General features: G+C 27.1%; 2 protein-coding genes across 3 annotated transcripts in view; both read left to right on the forward strand.

Moving 5' to 3' along the window:
* Positions 1-12,809, forward strand: part of LOC145138464 (xyloglucan endotransglucosylase/hydrolase protein 2-like) — a 17,004-nt gene extending 4,195 nt beyond the window's left edge. The window contains exons 2-4 of the mRNA XM_079072547.1: positions 4,980-5,080; positions 8,702-8,895; positions 12,319-12,809. Of these exons, the coding sequence (XP_078928673.1) occupies positions 4,980-5,080; positions 8,702-8,895; positions 12,319-12,709 (686 nt within the window). The 3' untranslated portion in view covers positions 12,710-12,809. The remainder of the gene's footprint in view (positions 1-4,979; positions 5,081-8,701; positions 8,896-12,318) is intronic.
* A 1,484-nt stretch (positions 12,810-14,293) lies between these two features.
* Positions 14,294-18,439, forward strand: LOC145137012 (uncharacterized). 2 transcript variants are annotated; one of them, XM_079071152.1, is made up of 12 exons: positions 14,294-15,529; positions 15,923-16,108; positions 16,299-16,394; positions 16,535-16,611; positions 16,706-16,785; positions 16,873-16,933; positions 17,182-17,249; positions 17,359-17,440; positions 17,610-17,681; positions 17,756-17,854; positions 17,934-18,053; positions 18,158-18,439. In XM_079071152.1, the coding sequence occupies exons 3-12, from the start codon at positions 16,301-16,303 to the stop codon at positions 18,344-18,346; spliced, it is 942 nt and encodes a 313-aa protein (XP_078927278.1). In that variant the 5' UTR covers positions 14,294-15,529; positions 15,923-16,108; positions 16,299-16,300; the 3' UTR covers positions 18,347-18,439. The 2 variants fall into 2 exon arrangements, with proteins under 2 accessions (XP_078927278.1, XP_078927277.1); XM_079071151.1 differs by having other exon boundaries at positions 14,294-16,108.
* Positions 18,440-20,303: the final 1,864 nt, after the last annotated feature.

The following is a 20,303-nucleotide window of genomic DNA, read 5'->3' on the forward strand; positions in this document are numbered from 1 at the left end:
AATAATATACACTTTTTTATATCATCATTTTAGGCAATTTAATTAGTCAAATCCATAAATTTAGGAAACTTATCCAAATCAAATTAATTATATTAATTATTATTTATAATACTTAAAGAATACTTGTATATTTTTCCGGTCCCCTCCAAGAACATAATTTCAAGTTGAAGAACATTCTTAAAGAATATTTATAAATATTCTTTAAAACAAAACACAATTCCAAAAGAATTACAAAAACAACAGAGTAAATTTTTTCTAAATTTGAAACAATTCTTAAAAGAAAACTATTCCTTTGATGTAACGACAATAGAATAATGAACAATTACAACAACATCAAATAAAGAATGAAGAATCAAATCATTCTTATTGGAAACTATATCAAAAGAATTAGAATTCTTATAGAATATGCATTATTCTTACAGAATGTGATGTATTTTTTAAAAGAATGTGAGGTATTCTAAAAGAATGTATACATATTCTTGATGTATGCCTCTAGAAAATGTAAAATGTGTAGCAGAATAAACTTGATATTCTTTAGTGGCTTTAGAATTGATTTTATCTACTTCTCTTTGAAATAAAAGAATAGTTACAAGAATTCCTACAGAATGAAAAGACAAACTATGTTAGGAAGTTTTTGCATTGATTCTCTATGTGGATGTCCATATTTCATATTTAGATATTTTCTAGATGACAGATTATGGAGGAATATTATCAATTCATCTTTAAAGATTTTATTTTTCAAGAACTGTCATATCTAGCAACAATAAGACATACGAGTTTAAGTTTACAAGCTAACCATGTCAACCATACGTACTCTTGGCTATCAATAAGGTTGAATCGGATTGGACTTTAGATTAGATGTATATTACTGTTGGTAACATCAGGGAACTGTACTTTTCATTGCACCCGCTACACAATCGTTGCCTTCAAATCAGATCGTCAATTTGATCAGTCCAAGCAGCATGTCTCTATGAAGAGTAGAAACATGATGAAAAACACCTCAAAAGTACATCAGTGTATATGGAATTATAGCTCTAATACAAGAAAATCACCAACTTAAGTTATGATGTGCCTTTTAATAGATTCAAAAAAAAAAAAAAAATGAAGACAATAAGAACAATTTCAATAATAAACGACGAAGAAAATCACCAATTTCAATAGGAAAATGAGATAAAAAAAACATTTCAAAAGAAGAAATGAACATGATCTAAACATTTTAGTAAAGAGATTAAAAAAATTACCAATTTCAGCAGGAAAAAGAGAGATTATAATATAATTGAATGGATTATAAACGAATAAAATAGTCATAAATAAACAACGCAACAACAATAGAATCTAATAGCAGGAAAATACCTTCGTATTTTCTCCGAAACAAAATATCCCCATCAAGGGTATGGTGACGACTCCTTGAAAAAACTATGAAGGAAGATGGTAGCGGTTGTGCTGATTTTACCAGTGAGACCTTTAGTGATCCAATGATAGTGAGAACCGGTGGTGCGATTGTCGGGTTGTGGGGAAGGGCTTTCAAGCTGATGAAGTTTGGTGGTGGCTGCGATGGAGAATTTAAGAACGCAGGAACAGGTCGATGTCTTCTTGACGAGGGTAGGGTTTTAAATCATTAAATTAATTACCTAAATAAAAGGGAATAAGGATTTAATTATTTATTTACCAAAATTAATATTTTAAAACGATTGGTCCACACTAATCCCTACATCCACACAATAATTGTTCATCCACATATGAACATACCTATATATATATATATATATATATATATATATATATATATATATATATATATATAGGTTTTAGTTTTCGTTATTCATTTGTGAATAAAAGTGTATCAGATTTTTATTACATTTCATTAGTTATTCACTTATAAACAAAATGTATGCTTAATTTTTGTTACAGTTTAAGTATCATTCATATATGAATATAGCATATAATAAAAAAAATGACCTAAATTATTTTTTTTACATTAACTTTTCGTTACATTCTATATTCATATATGAATAAAACTTGTATTAACTCTCGTCATATGTTATATTTATATGTGAATAAGATATTTATTATATTTTTGTTACGGTTAATTTGTTAATTATATATGAATAAGTACTTATTTATATGTGATTAAATATTTATTCTTTATTAGATTTTTATTATAGTTTATTTGTTATTCATATATGAATATGTACTTATTCATATATGAATAAGTAGTATATTAATAAAAGGCGAAGTATTTTGAATATTCGACTCACTTATTCACATATTAATAACAAATAAACTTTATAAAATTCTGATAAATGTTTTATTCACATATGAATATAACATAATGTGAGAGCTAATACATGTTTTATTTATATTTGAATATAACAAGTGACAAGAGTTTATGTAAAATATATATATATATATATATATATATATATATATATATATATATATATATATATATATATTTTAGGTCACAAAAAACATTATTACATGTTATATTCATGTACTAGGTGTAAGCCTCGTGTAGTACACATGTTTATTAAAAATAAAAGTTTAATATAAAGTTGTAAATATTACGTATTTTTTAAAATAATACTTATATATAAATAAAAATAATATAATAATGAATAAAGTAAGTAATTCAATATATACAAATAAAAAAATATTGACATATTTTAAAAAATGATGTTGAAAATTAAGATGTAAACATTAAACATTTTTTTAAAGTAACTTTCAAAATTAATACAAACGAAATGATAATAAGTAGGTAGTTGAATGTATACTAATAAAAAAATTATTGACATATTGACATGGTGAACATATCAATGAATTTTCTTTTATCTAAATATAATTTTATATGTTTGTGTTTGTCTTTAGGGTCGTTTGAATCCATATTATATTTTTATCTTTAAAACAATAATATATCCTAAAATAAAATTATGATGAAAAACTGTTATCAAATTTTAAAAGTTCAATTATTAAAATGGAGACATTATAAATTTAAATGTGTAAATATATAAAAATATTGTTAATCACTACACATTTTACATGACTTGAGTTTAGTAAAATGTAAATTCATATTTTATTCATTGTTTCTATATGTATTACATGTATAAAATATAAAATATATATACTACTTAATTGTCATATAACGTGTATAAAATAAGATATTATAGATAGATATAATACTTACTATTTTCTTAAATATATTTAGGAAAATTTAGGAAAATATATGTATATATAGATAAATATAAATTTATATTGAAACAAAAAAACATTTACCTAAATACATGACATAAAAAAATACTTAATGCTAATCCTTTAGAAATATGTATTAAGTATCTACTATATATAAACATTTACTAAGGAAAGAAATAACCCGAGCATTTATTCTAAAGATTAATAGAATTAATGTATCTACCATATATAAATCCTTATTAAAAAGTGGATGTTAAATTTTAAGAAAATAAAAAATATAAGAAAATAACAAGTGAAAAAAAAAATCAAAAAATCCTAGAAAAATGACATGTTTCAAATGTAATGAGCATAAGACATGTGGGGAAATGATTTTCATTTATTAGGGTAGATGAATGATACTTAAAATGTAATAAAAAAATAAACATACATTTTATTCATAAGCGAATAACTAATGTAATGTAAAAAATCCAATACACTTTTATTCACAAATGAATAATAAGAGCCGAAACTATAAAAAACATATATATTTTATGTTAAAACTATATCAATATGTATGTCAATCTATAGAGAATAAAAAAATTATGAATTTTGATATATTTAAAGTCGTTTTTCGTTGAAAATAGCTCTTTAAAATTTAGTAAAATAGAAAATTCTGTTTTTGTGTGTGTGTGTATATATATATATATATATATATATATATATATATATATATACATATATATATATATATATATATATATATATATATATATATATATATATCTCGACAAAATAGATGTATGGTTGAGATTTACTCTTCCATTTTCAACCTTTGATTTTTTTTTAATTGTACTTAACTCTCTCTTTCTTTATGTATGTGTGTCTATATATATATATATATATATATATATATATATATATATATATATATATATATATATATATATATATATATATATATATATATATATATATAGATGACTTTTTCGATTATTGTTTTAGAGTTTAGCTTCTACTAAAAAAATAACTAAAATTATGTAATAAATTCATCATTTTAGCATCTTTCCATATTGATATTTAATTATTATTTTTTTTGCATATAACGTAAAATATGAAACATATTCACATTAGTAGAAAAACATTTTTTTATCTTTTTTTTTTCAACAAATCACCTTCTACAGCAGTGTCTTCACTTATTAATATACATCTGTACATTAATGTTTATATATACATATGTGCATATGTGCATATTTTAATATATGTATATGTGTACCTATATGCTATATATAAAAAAAATATTTTTTTCAGTTGATTTTTCAAATGTCTAGAATGATATTAGGGGTTTTTGTTTATGTTGTAGTTGTTGTTATGCGTTTAAACAACAATTTTCGAATGTACACATCGCATAATATAGACATGCACATTTGAGTTTGTGTGTATATGCACATATTTTAACTTCTTCTAAATATTAAAAACGCATCTTAATTGGTTAAGACTTTGCTATAGAAAGTGATTTGTTAAAAAATAAAAAATAATAATATTTTTTCTAGTGATGTCTATATGGTGCACATTTATGTTTTTTTTTTCAAATAACAATATGATAAAAATGTTAAAAATGATGAAGTTACATATTTTTAGTTACTTTTTAAATAGAAAATAAGCTCTTAAAAATGTTGAAAAGTGATCCTAAAATACTTATTGATCTTAACTGAATTTTAATATATATATATATATATATATATATATATATATATATATAATTACATGATTGTTTATATATAATAAGTACTAACAATTACATATATGCATAGGTTCTGGATTCGGGTCAAAAGATTATTATGGATCTGGATATTTTCAGATGAGGATTAAATTACCTGGTTGGGATTCTGCCGGTGTTGTTACTGCTTTTTATGTACACGCCCTAAACTTGATCTTTTATATTTCTCTCTCTCTCTCTCTCTCTCTCTTTCTTTTTCTCTCTCTCTCTCTCTCACTAGCACTTTTTCTCTCTCAGACACACATGTGTGTGTATATATATATATATATATATATATATATATATATATATATATATATATATATATATATAGGGCTAGGTTATTTTGTTTCTTACATTTATTGTGTGCTAGAATGCACCAATAGGAATTTAGTAAATTAAATAATTATTTAATTAAATAAATATAGATATTAAATGATTTCCATAATTATATGCATATTAAATGATATCCATAATTATAATTCTTTTTTTATGGAAACTAATTAAATCTGTCATTAATGTCAGCAATAACATTCTTTCAGAATGAATTCGCATCTAGGTTTTTATATATGAGTTCGTATTTTGTTTCAGGACTCACTCACTTAAAATACAATAAAGTTGGATGGAATATGAAGAACGAGAGTGTATTCTACTAGAATACACTCTCATTCTTCTAGATATGAATTCATTCTGAAAGAATATTATTGTTGACATTAATGACGAATTTAATTAGTTTCCATAAAAATGAGTTATAAGTATGAATAACATTTAATATACATATAATTAATACTAAATTCCTATTGGTGCATTCTAGCACACAATAGATGTGAGAAACATTTGAACCTACCTCTCTCTCTCTCTCTCTCTCTCTATATATATATATATATATATATATATATATATATATATATATATATATATATATATATATATATATATATATACTAGTTTATAACCCGTGAAAATCACGGTTATAAAGTTAATTAAACTTTCATATTAAAAAATCAAAATCATTAATCGACTATTTTTAAATAAATTATTACTTAAGAAATACTTTTTTAGTTATATAAAATTATAATAGTTGATTTAAATAAATACGTGAAGTTATATCAGATTATAATCTATATTAATTTTATTTTATTTTTTAATCTAATGTTATTAGTTTAATATAATTATAGTGAAAAAAATTAAAATTTTGAAATTTAAAATGGAGAATCAATTATTAATTTAATATAATTAGAGTGAGAAATTTAAAAATTGAAATTTGAAATTGATAATTAATAGGTTGACAAGTGGGAAGATGAGAGAGAGAGATAGAGAGTCAAACTAAGAAAATTAATGTCATCACACTCCAAAAATAAATGAATTTAACTATGGATAATAACTCATTAAATATTTTCATAACAACCATTAGCTTTCTTTTAATACGACGTCCTAGATATGGTTTTACATTTTCACAATATTTATTCGTATATATGTGTGTATATATAATTTCAATAAGGAACAAAAAAGCCAATTTAAATTGTTTGATTACAAATATTAAAAACAAGATGTAAAAATATCATCTACAAAGCCATATACAAGATTATAGCGAAAACATGGACATTTTAGGAACAATGTACATTGATCGTAACTAATTTATGCTTATAAATGTTTAGTTTTTCGATTTCGTCAATTTTACGGCTTTATTTTTTTTTTTCAGAAAAAATGATTATAAAAATTTATAATTTTATGCTCTACAAATAGTTTCATATTGGTATGAAAACACAATTTTTTCTTGATTTGAAGTCACTGATATTTAAAATGTGAATATGAAGTGTATCTAATTTTTTTACACATACTAATTCACATTTGAATGATTTTTATAAGACTAAACTGAACAAATGGTTCCTGTGGTTAACTGAAAATTGTCACTTTGGTCTAAAAAGGTTTGTACAAACATCAGAGGTCCAAACTTTTCATTTTGTTGTGAGTTTGATCCAATTTTGTTTGAACTTTTTTATAAGGACGATTTTGTCCCTTATTATTTAATTTTTTATTTGTATTTTATTACAACAATTAAAATTAAATTAAAAATAAAGCAAAAAATAAAATATCTCTCTCTCTCTCTCATATCCATTTTGGCATCTTGCACTTGAAAATAAATTAACACAAAGAAAACGCCACCACCACCTATATCCGCTGCTGACACCCTCGACCTCATGCCATTCTCGTCGGAAAACATGGCTGGCCACCATGTCATTCTCGCCAGAAACTTTGTCGGCTATCTCTCCAGCCACATAGAAATAGATCGGGGTTATATTGTCGTCCTTGTTCGTCGCACCAACAATAACCAACGTCTCTAGAGCTCCAGATCTCCACCGCCACCATCGTCCTTCTTATTCTCCGACTAGACTAGGGTTTCGCCACCGCCTAGCTTCGTGAAAACCCTAGTCAGATTTATCTCTCTGGCCTTCTTCGTGAAAACCCTACATACAGATTTACGACCCTCGAAAACTTCTATGGTAGGCAGAGGTAGGTCTGGAGAGAAGAGCACATATCTTCATCTAGATTTTCATATCTGGAAGTCGTCGTCGTCTCTGTGATTTTCCGTCGTCGGTAGATGAAGGACGACGTAGTCATCGGTAGTATTTGCAGAGGTGAAAGTTCAGATCTACCTCGATATTCCGACGACTGACTTTGTCTTCTCTTGTTTTCCGACGGAAGTTCAGATCTACGTCCTCTAGATCGATCTGTTATCGAACGACCACCAGAACAGCTCCTCACCAACTCCGACGAAGCAGTGACGGTTTCCAGAGACGACGACAGTTTCCGACAGTGATGATGGCGGACACGGTGTTTTCTGATAGTGGGGGGGGGGGTGTTTTCAGGGAAGTATTAGAGAGATATTGAGAGACTCTAGAGAGATGTGGGTGGGTGGAGTTTGGGAGTGTTATTAAGGGTAGGTTTATATATTTTTTTATTTTCTGTTTTATTTTGATTAAATAATAATAATAATAATAATAATAATAATAATAATAAAGAAAATAAAAAAATGAAAAAACAAACATGAAGGACAAAAATGTCATTTTATAGAGTTCTAAATTTTTTTTTGACCAAAACCACAACAAAATAAAAAGTTTGGATCTCTGGTGCTAGTCCAAACTTTTTTGGACCAAAGTGATAATTTTCAGCTAACCACAAGGACCATTCGTGCAGTTTTGTCTTGTTATAACCGTTGTTTCTCTAACTAATCATTAATATATAAATAATTGATACTCGATATTTGATATAAATTTTCATTATGTACAAGAATCGTACAACATCTAACACTTTTCCAGTTTATATAATTTTCATTTACTTTCATTGAATGATGAATATGGATGATAATTTTTCATGCAAATAATTCATAATCTAAACATATGAAAATTACATAAAGAAAATTGAATAAATACTACATATACATGTGTATTATTTTGATTTATGAACATGCATCGTAAGTTATGACATTCAAATGTGAATCTTGTAATATCATTTGCAATATTATCTAATATTTCAAGTGTGTTATTAGTCGCATGTGAATTGATTTATATTTACAGGTGAATTTATTTATATTTATATATGAATTGTTAGTTCGATTTGGTTTTCGATTTCGAACCAAATAATACGAACCCTTAATACACAGATACTTGTTATTAAGGTTAACTATTTATGACCCTTATCATGATCAATGTATACATGTCTTTGCATATTTCTCAATACCTTCATTTTCAAAATTTTGCATAAAATTTGATGTAGTTAAATACAAATCTTGGCGCACACGATGAGTTAGACTTTGAGTTCTTAGGAAACAAACCAGGCAAACCTATTACCCTACAGACGAATGTATTTGCAAATGGAGTTGGAGGTAGAGAGCAAAGAATTCGTCTTTGGTTCGATCCCTCGACAGACTTCCATTACTACAAACTATTGTGGAACCAACATCAGATTGTGTATGTACTCATCTCATTTTATCCTAAAAACTATACATTATCGGCATTATAATTGTTTTAAGATGTCTTAAATGGTTCCATTAGCTTTTATTTATTTCATTTGAACACAATTCAGAGTCCACCAACAAAAAGACAACTCTAACCCATTGAAAATTATTTTTAAATTGGTTGTGTATAGTATATCATGCAAGCATCAATATAAAATTTATAATTTATAAACCAGTTTAAAAAATTACAAATCAATTTTTTATATTTTAAAACTTCAAACTATTACAAAAAATCAAAACAATCATACCCATGAGCCATAGGGGCTAGGGTGTCATAACATTTATATTTCTTTTTATATATTTTTTATAACTTTTTTCTTTTTATTTTTGGTTTATACTCATCTTCATACTCATTAAATCAAGGCAAATGTTAATTAAAGAGAGACTTATTGAATTACAAATGCCATTATTTTATATGAGTAAAAATATGGGTAAAAACAAAAAATAGAAGGATATTTAATTTTTCCATAATTATAATGTACACTTTAAACTTACAACATATTCATCTACTAGTTTATAACCCGTGAAAACCACGGTTACAAAATTAATTATACTCTATAGCGAAAACTCAAAATTATTAATCAATTATTTTAAATAAATTATTAATTTAAAGATATTTTTTTAGTTATATAAAATTATAATCGTTAATTTAAATAAATATGTGAAATTATATCATCTTATAATTTGTATTAATTTTATTTTAATTTTTATTCTAATGTTAATAATTTAATGTAATTTGAGTGGGAACTTTAAAATTTGAAATTTGAAATTGAGAATTAATAGGTTGACAAGTGGCATGCATTAATTAGGTGATCTAATACGATGACACATGACAAAAGAAGAATAAAATATGCATTAATTAAGAGTCTTAATAGGATGACACATGTCAAAAGGAGATTAAAACTATTCTTTTATTATAATAGAGAGATTCTTTTCATTGCAATATATTTCTATATTTTTGAGGTTCGTTTTCTAACATTATATTGATGTATTTTCCTCAACCTACTTTTATTTCATCCATTTTATTTTAGGAAAGGTCCCGAAAGTCTTTGATATGATGAAATATATTGTTAAAGAAATACATTACCCACAACGAAAATGATTACAACACATTGTTATTACGTATAAAAATGGTTGCATTTTCTAAAATAATAATTAGCATATAGTAGTTGTTATTCTTTGAATTTAACACTAACAAAACGTTGTCAAGTGAGACTTAAACTTTTCTTTTTCTTTCCTCATGTTTTTTTGAATGGAATACTAATAAAAAATTATTACTGTGAAGAATGTCGTAAGAAAAAAATATATTATGATGGGTTTTACAGCTACCATCAATTTAAACATTCTAAAATGAAAAAATCTCATGTTTCACATATTTCAAATTTAAGATGACATATATATATATATATATATATATATATATATATATATATATATATATATATATATATATATATATATATATATATATATATAAGAGTTATTTGGAAAACAAAAAAACCCTAAAAATCATAAAAATGCATAAAAAAAATACCTAGAGATCACAAAACTTTTTTTTGAATTTTTTTATGAAAAAATTGCAGCTTTTTAAAGAAATTCGCTGAAAAAAATTTGAATTTTTTTTGATAATAAAAAAAATGATTTCTTATTTTTTTTCAGCGAATTTTAATAAAAAGCTGTGATTTTTTATAAAAAAAAATTTCAAAAAAAAGTTTTGTGATCTCTAAGTATTTTTTTTATGCATTTTTATGATTTTTAGGGTTTTTTGTTTTCCATAGAACCTAAACCTATATATATATATATATATATATATATATATATATATATATATATATATAGTCATGATCAAATAAAAAGGAGAATTTTGGTAGGAAGGTAAGAAGTTTTTTTTCTACATATTTTTTTAGCGAACAAACAAAATGAATCATTAGATGATTTATTTGTAAGATGATTCACAAGAAAAAATTCCCCAAAAAAACATTTTCATGATTCATTTTTAAGTAAATTAAGAAAAAATTCACTTTTATGACAATTTTGGTGAATAACAACAAAATCATTGTATAAATGAATCATCGAGATGTCTTTTTGAGAATTTTTTTTGTAAATCATGTTATTTTTTATTTATCTAGTGATTCATTTATTTTGTTTGTCAAAAAAATATGTAGAAAAACCTTCCTACCAAAAAAAAAATTTCTTACCGGATATATATATATATATATATATATATATATATATATATATATATATATATTTAACAATGTTTTTGTATGTTAAGAACTAGTTGTAAATCATATATATATATATATATATATATATATATATATATATATATATATATATATATATATATATATATATATATATATATAAGAGTTATTTGGAAAACAAAAAAACCCTAAAAATCATAAAAATGCATAAAAAAAATACCTAGAGATCACAAAACTTTTTTTTGAATTTTTTTATGAAAAAATTGCAGCTTTTTAAAGAAATTCGCTGAAAAAAATTTGAATTTTTTTTGATAATAAAAAAAATGATTTCTTATTTTTTTTCAGCGAATTTTAATAAAAAGCTGTGATTTTTTATAAAAAAAAATTTCAAAAAAAAGTTTTGTGATCTCTAAGTATTTTTTTTATGCATTTTTATGATTTTTAGGGTTTTTTGTTTTCCATAGAACCTAAACCTATATATATATATATATATATATATATATATATATATATATATATATATATATATATATATATATATATATATATATATATATATATATATATATATATAGTCATGATCAAATAAAAAGGAGAATTTTGGTAGGAAGGTAAGAAGTTTTTTTTCTACATATTTTTTTAGCGAACAAACAAAATGAATCATTAGATGATTTATTTGTAAGATGATTCACAAGAAAAAATTCCCCAAAAAAACATTTTCATGATTCATTTTTAAGTAAATTAAGAAAAAATTCACTTTTATGACAATTTTGGTGAATAACAACAAAATCATTGTATAAATGAATCATCGAGATGTCTTTTTGAGAATTTTTTTTGTAAATCATGTTATTTTTTATTTATCTAGTGATTCATTTATTTTGTTTGTCAAAAAAATATGTAGAAAAACCTTCCTACCAAAAAAAAAATTTCTTACCGGATATATATATATATATATATATATATATATATATATATATATATATATTTAACAATGTTTTTGTATGTTAAGAACTAGTTGTAAATCATATATATATATATATATATATATATATATATATATATATATATATATATATATATATATATATATATATATGATTTACAACTAGTTCTTAACATACAAAAACATTGTTAAATAAGGCCTAACTATGTTGTAATCTTGTTTCAAGGTTTTTTGTGGATGACATACCAATAAGGGTATTCAAAAACGACATGATGAATGGTGTGGGGTTTCCTAACAAAGCAATGCAACTGGTTGTAAGCTTATGGGATGGGTCTAGTTGGGCCACCGATGGTGGTAAAACCAAGGCTAATTGGGCTCATGCGCCATTTCTAGCTCATTTTCAAGATTTTAGAATTGATGGATGTGTCTCATCACCCAATAGTCCTAATAAGGACTGCTATTCCTCAAGGTATCCATGGAATAACCAAAGGTTTTGGCAATTAAACAACCGTCAATTAAGAGCTTATGAGAATGTGAAAAGAAGGTATATGAATTATGACTATTGTACCGATGGAGCTAGGTATCGAGTGCCTCCTCCAGAATGCCATGAGTGGTAATTTAGTAATTTCATTAATCAAAAGTATGATAATGTTAGAATAAAGTATATGAATTATGACTAGTGTGGTAATACGGTGAAGTATCTTAACATTCTCATATAGTGCATTAAGTTGTATTTTGGTGATGTACTTAATCTCGTATCTTGTTCTTACCTTTTGTACTTTATTTCCTAAAAGTTTATATTGAAATGAATCTTAATTTAAGTTTTTCTCTTGTGCCATAATTAAATATTTGCACCATTTTCTTTATATAAAACTATGTGATGAAATTATCATCTCTATCTTTTTTGAAGGTGTTTTTCTTGGACTTTGATGGTTATTTAAAAATAAAATACATCAAACTAAACATGCAATCAGAAGCAATAAAATAAAACCATCAAGATCAAGTAATCTTTGTGTTCATTAAAAATTTCCACAACAATATGTTTGTGTGTTTACTTTAATTCAATGATCAAGAAGAAATAAGGATTCAAATTAGAATCTCCCAATCACAGTTGCACCCAAAGTAGCCATTCAATCAAACACAAAATCTGTGTGTTGATTTTTCTCCAAGTCGCAAAAATTCTATTCAGGGTTTGTGTGTGTGACTTCGTGTGTGTGTGTGAGAGAGAGAGTGTGTGTGTCAAATTTATGATACTCTCTTAAGGGTTAAAGGATACATTTTGTAATTGTACAATCTCTTACTTGCTTAGGTTTAAACTAGGCTAATTATAATTATCTTTATATGTATTTTTTAAATTTAAAATTTACTTAATTACAAAATAAGTCAATATTTTATAGTTTCTAATTAAATAATCAAGCTTTGATGAATAATAAACTAGGTCATTTATTTATTTATTTTCTAAAAAGTCTGTATTATTAAGAGTGTCACTATTCGTTGTGTCGTATATATTTTCAAACAATTTTATAGCAATTTTTATTGTTTTTATTATTTATATTTCAATGGTACATAATGAATAAAGAAACTAGTTTTACACTCCTCTATGTTTTTCTTGAAAAATCAAAATATATCTCCAATTTTTGTACTTAATATTGGTTGCGAACTGAATTTTAATATTGTCAGTAATAAATGTAATCCATTTATGAGTTTTATATCACCTTGTAAAACGGTGTATTCTTGTCGAATACTTATTTAATTTTGAGGTCTTTTATAAAAGACAAGTTTTTCTAAAGTTCAAAAATCATTATCAGACATGAATAATATTTCCAAGCTATTTTATCTATAATATGTTTATCTACGTTTTGTTTTATTTTTAACGAATCTAAATGTTTAAACTAAACATTTAGGTAAGTCGAACAAATTAAAAAGTTATCAATAATTCATGGTGTATTCGTAAAGGCTAAACTGCACAAATGGTCTCTGTGGTTAGCTGAAATTGTCACTTTGGTCCAAAAAAGTTTGGACTAAGGTCTAAAATTTTCATTTTGTTGCGATTTTGGTCCAACTTTGATCTTTTTTATAATGACAATTTTGCCCATATCTTTTTATTTTTCAGTTTATTTATTTACTTAAAATACTTTTCCAATTAAAAAAAAGAAAGAAAATCTCAATATCTCTCTAATAATCATATATCACCATAACAGTAAACCCTTCAATAGCCTACATCTGGAACAAAATCGAGAAAAGGAACTGGAACAAAATGTGTGTGAGGAACAGAGCACCAAAGGTGACTTCCATGGACGGGAGCTTAGTCACCGCGCCGAAGATGGTAAATGAATGGGAGATCCGGCCAGATGAGTCAAATCTTCGATCTTTTTTTTCATTTTCGTTCTTGAACGTGTTTCTTGATTATTGTTCTTGAAAAACAGATCTTGAAACCACTTTCTTTTTCTAAGATTAGAAGAGCAAATACCACTTGATTACCATGGTTCTTGTTTTTCACAACAGATTTGGAAGCCATCTCTTTTCAGTGACGAGATCTGATATCATTGATTACAATTAGATGTCTTGATATCATTCTTCATGGCATGTTCTACAGTAGAGATTTTGTTGTACACGGATTAGATGGCAATCTTCCCAAATCAGAATCGAAAACCCACAAAGCTAGGGTTTTGATAAGAAAGGGGTGAACATATCTGTTTTCTGGATTTGTTCTTGAACCCAGATGTTTTCAGGATTTGATTTGGGGATTCAAATATTTGTTCTTGAAACTCATTTGGACCTGCAAACTGAAGATGAACCATCAATTTCAAGAAATCGTGTTTATGTGTATGTTCAAGAAAAGGAGAGAACCAAGATTTCTAAACCCAAAAAATAGATGAAGTTCGGAAAAGGAAAGAGAAGGGTGGTGGTGTCCTGTTGTGTTGCGACAGGGGATGTCCGGTCGGGATTTGCAGTGGCAGTCGGAGATGGTGGCTGCGGTTGGTGATGGCAGAGTGGGTCGTCTGGGGTAGTGGCAGTCGGCGTTTCAAACTGCTTTTCGAGGTTTGTTTCTCTTCCTTCAGTGGTAATGTGTGCGATGGTGGGTGGATGTCGGAACGGTAGTCGGCAGGTGGGTAGCATCAGTGATGGAGGAAGATGTGGTGGTCAAAGGAGGTAGCAGTGGGGTGTTTTGGGCTTGCTCCGGTCAACAGAAAAAAAGAGAACAAACGGAGGCGGTGGCTGGTTGTCGGAACAGAAGAGAGCGGAGGGGGGAACGATGGTGGATGTTGGAACGAAGGCAGCAATCTCCACCCTTTGTCTTTATTTTTCCGACAGTCACGGTATGATGGAGGATGGCGGTGGTTTTTGATGGAGCAAGGTGGTCATCGGTCGTTGTCAAAAAGAAAAAAGAAACATGGTGGTCTCAAGCAAAGCAAGAGCAACAGCAACAACAAGTGGTGTATATTTTAGTTTTGGGTTTGTTGTGAAATTTGTGTGTGTGAGAGAGATTTTCTTTTTTTTAATTGGAAAAGTATTTTAAGTAAATAAAAAAACTGAAAAAGAAAAAGATAAAGGCGTCATTATAAAAAAGATCGATAGAAGTTGGATTCAAATCCCACAACCAAACCAAAAGTTTGGACCTCTGCTGGTTCAAACTTTTTTGGATAAAAGTGTTAATTTGTGCGGTTTAGTCTAGATTTAATAATTTAATGATTTATAAAATTAAAAGAAATGGATAAAAAAAACATTTGTGGGTCCCGGTCGGGTCACCCACTAAAAAGGTCTAATTGGCAAATTGGGGATTCGTATAAATATGAAAACGAATCAGTTTGTAGTATATGCTTGTGCAGCAGAGAGATGGAGGGGAAGAATCCAGAAGGTTTGTCGGGTGAAGTAACGAATCAGCATCCATGTAATCTTCCGATGTCGGTCATCTCTTCGGCACTTGTATTCATCATTCGGGGTTTCCCCAAATCAATGATCGATCATCAACAGCATTTCATCTTTGATTGTCCGCGTATTATCGAGAAAAAAGGGTGAGAATTCCATTGTTGAGTTGAATTAACTTCTTAATTACAGCACGCGTCAATTTATTCTTTGATTGAGATTCACTGACTAATTTTTAGGGTTTAGTATATAGAATCCGGCCTGAAACTTATAAGGGATTTCATATCCCTGATTATGTCTGATTGCCTCTAACACGTAGTGTGTGGTATTGTTCATTAGACATGGATTTTCCTGAAGTAAACAAGAAATTACTTGGTGAACTTGAAGAAATGGGTTTCCCATTGGCTCGAGCAATGAGAGCACTTCATTATTCCGGTTAGTTCATTGGCTACTTTTTTGTTGCAGGATCTTTTTATAAAGTATTGTCATGTATTGGACTCGGACAATAGGACAAAACACCCAAAAAAGATGTTTATTTTTATTGTTAACAAGAGCATAAAATTTCTTTTGTGAAGGTAACTCTAGTTTACTGGATGCTATTAGTTGGATTGTTGATCATGAGGATGACCCTGAAATTGATCAAATGCCCTCGGTGCGATTCATTAGTTTTTTATAATTGTTACATTCTTGAAAAAGATTGCATATCTTTATATTATTACTGTATTAATTGTGTTCTGATCCACCAGGTTCCATTAAGAATTGAAATTGAGAGTTCCGACTCTTCTTCTGTATCAGAAGAAGTAAAGCTAAAAGCACAAAAACTAAGGTTTTTTCATGTCTTTTTTTGGTAAATGTTATTCTCCCATGATTGCTTGATTTCTGTCTTAAATACCTCTGTTTATGCACAATTCAGAGATAAAGCACGCAGAAGGAACAAGGAGGAAAATATGAAATTGGAACCAAGTAGAGAGAAGGTATCGTGGACATTTCCTTACCGTGTCATTAAGGGATAAATGCAAGAAATAACAACATACTTTCATTTATTTGTATATCATAGCATCCTTACATCATTGTACTTTCTCTTAAGGAATTTTACTTTGAAATTACTATTTGTTGCATTTAACTCTATTATTAACACATTTTGTTCCTCATTTGTTTTAGTTGTTTGTTTCTATAAACTCATATAAAGGAACATTTTTATCACTTTCTTTTACATTTATAGGAAAGAATTCGGGCAGGAAAAGAACTTCAAGAGGCAAAGAGAATTGCAGAAGAAAACGAAAGAAAACGGTCTCTTTTCTAGAAATCCCAAATTGTTCTTTTTTTTTTTTTTAATAAAAAAATTTGGTTTCTCTTAATGTATTTATATAAGCTTCTTTAATTACTTCATCGTACTCAGTTCTATAGCCTTGAGGAAAGCAGAGAAAGAGGAAGAAAATAGAGCACGTGAACGAATTCGTCAGAAACTACACCAGGACAAGGTTGCTCCTGAAATAGCAACGTATTTTCATTGATTTGTTTGTTATCATATCAATATTATCCAAATAAAAAGCAATAGATTTCTACAAGTATTTTAACCTCATAAGAAAAAAGATTGAAAGTACAATTCCAAGATTGGTAAATTTATAGTCAGTGCTCTTTATGCCTTAGGTGGAAAGAAGAGGGGGAATTCAAAGTCATGCATCTCTTAAAACCACCATACCTGTGGTGCAAGAAAATAAGGTTAGCTTATGTATCCTGTTTTGATGTCTAATATTGTGAAGAAGATGATGAATTTTTTTATTATTGAAAATCAGATATCGCCTGTTGTTACTTCTACTAGAATCGGTGTTAATTCAACAACAAAGGTAGATCTCATGAGAGACTGTTTAAGGTCGCTCAGGCGAAACAATAAGGTACGTTTTAGTTTTACTACTGTTATAAATATTTTGTTATAATCCAATAACCTTTTTATTAAATTTGTTGCAAAAACAGGAAAATGATATGAGAGTGAAGAGAGCTTTTGAGACTCTTTTAATTTATGTCAGAAATGTTGCAAGAAATCCCGATGAGGATAAATTCAGGAAGATCCGATTGAGTAATCCAGCTTTTAAGGTAATTGCTAGTGTGTGTGTGTGTGTATAGAAGTAAAAGTATTTTGCTATTATGTGTGTATAGAACTGAAATTACTGCATTGCTATTGGTGATTGAAAAAACAGGAAAGAGTGGGGATATTTGAAGAAGGGGTTAAGTTTCTTGAGGTTTGTGGGTTCGAAAGAATTGAAGGTGGCGAGTATTTGCTTCTTCCGAGAGGTGAAGTTGACATGGCGGTGTTGAAATTTGCTGGAAATGAATTGCAGTCTGCTATAACAAATCCATATTTTGGACTTTTATCAACCCAAAAATAATAATGTAAACTCAATCATACTTCCTTCCATAATAAGACCCCATAAATTATAAAAATAGATATTTTGATTAAAATTCTCACATTTATGTATCAAGTCACATGTCAGGTAACTTTTTTTTTTTTTTTTTTTATATTTGTTTATTATGACATACTGCTTTAGGACACATTCCACGGTGTCACATCCTTGGGGGCTGGGCTACATTTGTTCAATCAAAGAATTAACAAATGTAGGAGAAATGCATCAAATATGTAGTACTCATTTATGAGGAACATTGTTTATGCTTGTACTTGCTCTGCTGTTTTGTCCAATCATTGTTAAAGAAGAGCCACAAGTGCATAAACATAAATAAAAATACAATTTGTAGCCTCTTTTACTTTAAAATGAGCTTTCAAATTTTCTTCGGACTCTTCTAATTTATGTTAGAAATGTTGAATGAAATCCCGATGACGATGGATTCATGAAGATTCCATTGACTTATACAACTTTTAAGGGAAAGTACTTTGGTTTCTTTTTTTGGAAAATTTCATATATATCCTTATAAAACCTATAAATTCACACACACACACATATATATACTAGGTTACAACCCGTGGAAACCACGGGTAAAAAAGAAAAATAATATTTTTATGATTAAAAATGGTAATGAAAAATCAAAGATTTATAAATACTTTTTATCATCATATTTATAGCAGTTAGATTGATAGTGTTCTTCCCTATAAAAAGATAGTCACATATAAACTTATAGAAATTAGATTACTATTATTTGCATTATATATACAAACATTAACATACAAAGTAGGATGCTATTAAAAAGAGTCACATACCCACACAAACACATACATAGTCAAATACAAATAGAGAGCAATAGTGAGAGGACAATATTACTTCTTTGAGATTCCACATTGTTTACGTAGTTATCCTAAAAATAAACCTGCAAGAGGAAAAAAAAAATAGAAGCTCCGCATATTTTTTAGATCCTTCAATAATTATAACTTCGTCTTTAAAAATAAAATACGTAAAACTCAATAGCAACCAACCATAACTTTCTCTTTTTTCCTTTTCCACAATTATAATTTGATAGATTTTTCAATATACAGTGCATTTAGAAGAAATCATTTAAACATATTTTTTTGTAATAAGAAGAAATGAAAATACAATGTTAGAACAAATAAATATTGGAAAGTAAACAGCTATTACCTGCATTTGGCACGAAAACAAAGTTTAAAAAATCTTGGAATGTACATGAGACCAATTGTAACATATAATTATTTCCTTTTTCAAATTGACAATTAAATAATAGAAAAAAAACTTAAGACTTTTAAGCAAAAGAGCATACCGATAAGGTATATAAAATTTAGAGAAAATTACGAAAAGGTCCATGTGCTTTTTGATTCACACCATGTCTAGTCCAAATGTTAATAAGTATGTTGCTATTTTCAGAAAAATGTTAATAAGTATATTGCTATTTCTATACTATTAAATTTCCACAAACTATTTTGTCAGTTCTAGAAAATGTTAAAATATACATTGTTATTGCTAGTACGAATACTCCTTTTCACCATGTGAAAAGGGAGTATAGGAAAAAATATGACATTTTAAATGTATTAAATAAAAATAATAAAGAAAAGAAAAAAGAACTTACATGACGAAGAGGGTATCTAGAAAACTACATGAATGGGCCTTCATTACCATGATGGAGACTTGATATAGTATAATGTTTGGAGGTGTGTGAGAACCAACTGGATATTATGATGGAGACTTGATTTTAGAGTGATAATGATTCATCAGTCGCCTAATTCCTTTAAGCATTTCAAATCCAAACACCAATTTAACCGCATGTTATTTTGACAAAATGTATGATTATCAATCTAAAAATCAAAATCGTTGGATGTTACAATTCGCCTATAATCTATCCTTTAGATGTGTATATCCTACAAAACGTGATCTTACAATTTGA

This window comes from Lactuca virosa, chromosome 9, assembly GCF_052849685.1.
Source record: "Lactuca virosa cultivar CGN04683 chromosome 9, Lactuca_virosa_CGN04683_v6, whole genome shotgun sequence".
Classification (NCBI taxonomy): domain Eukaryota; kingdom Viridiplantae; phylum Streptophyta; class Magnoliopsida; order Asterales; family Asteraceae; genus Lactuca; species Lactuca virosa.

Bases quoted from the DNA above. Each gene is read 5' to 3' on its own strand.
- LOC145137012 (XM_079071151.1), top strand. From the start codon at position 16,301: ATGGATTTTCCTGAAGTAAACAAGAAATTACTTGGTGAACTTGAAGAA. The intron at 16,612-16,705 runs GTGCGATTCATT...CTGATCCACCAG, and splicing joins AAATTGATCAAATGCCCTCG to GTTCCATTAAGAATTGAAAT. The intron at 18,054-18,157 runs GTAATTGCTAGT...TTGAAAAAACAG, and splicing joins TGAGTAATCCAGCTTTTAAG to GAAAGAGTGGGGATATTTGA.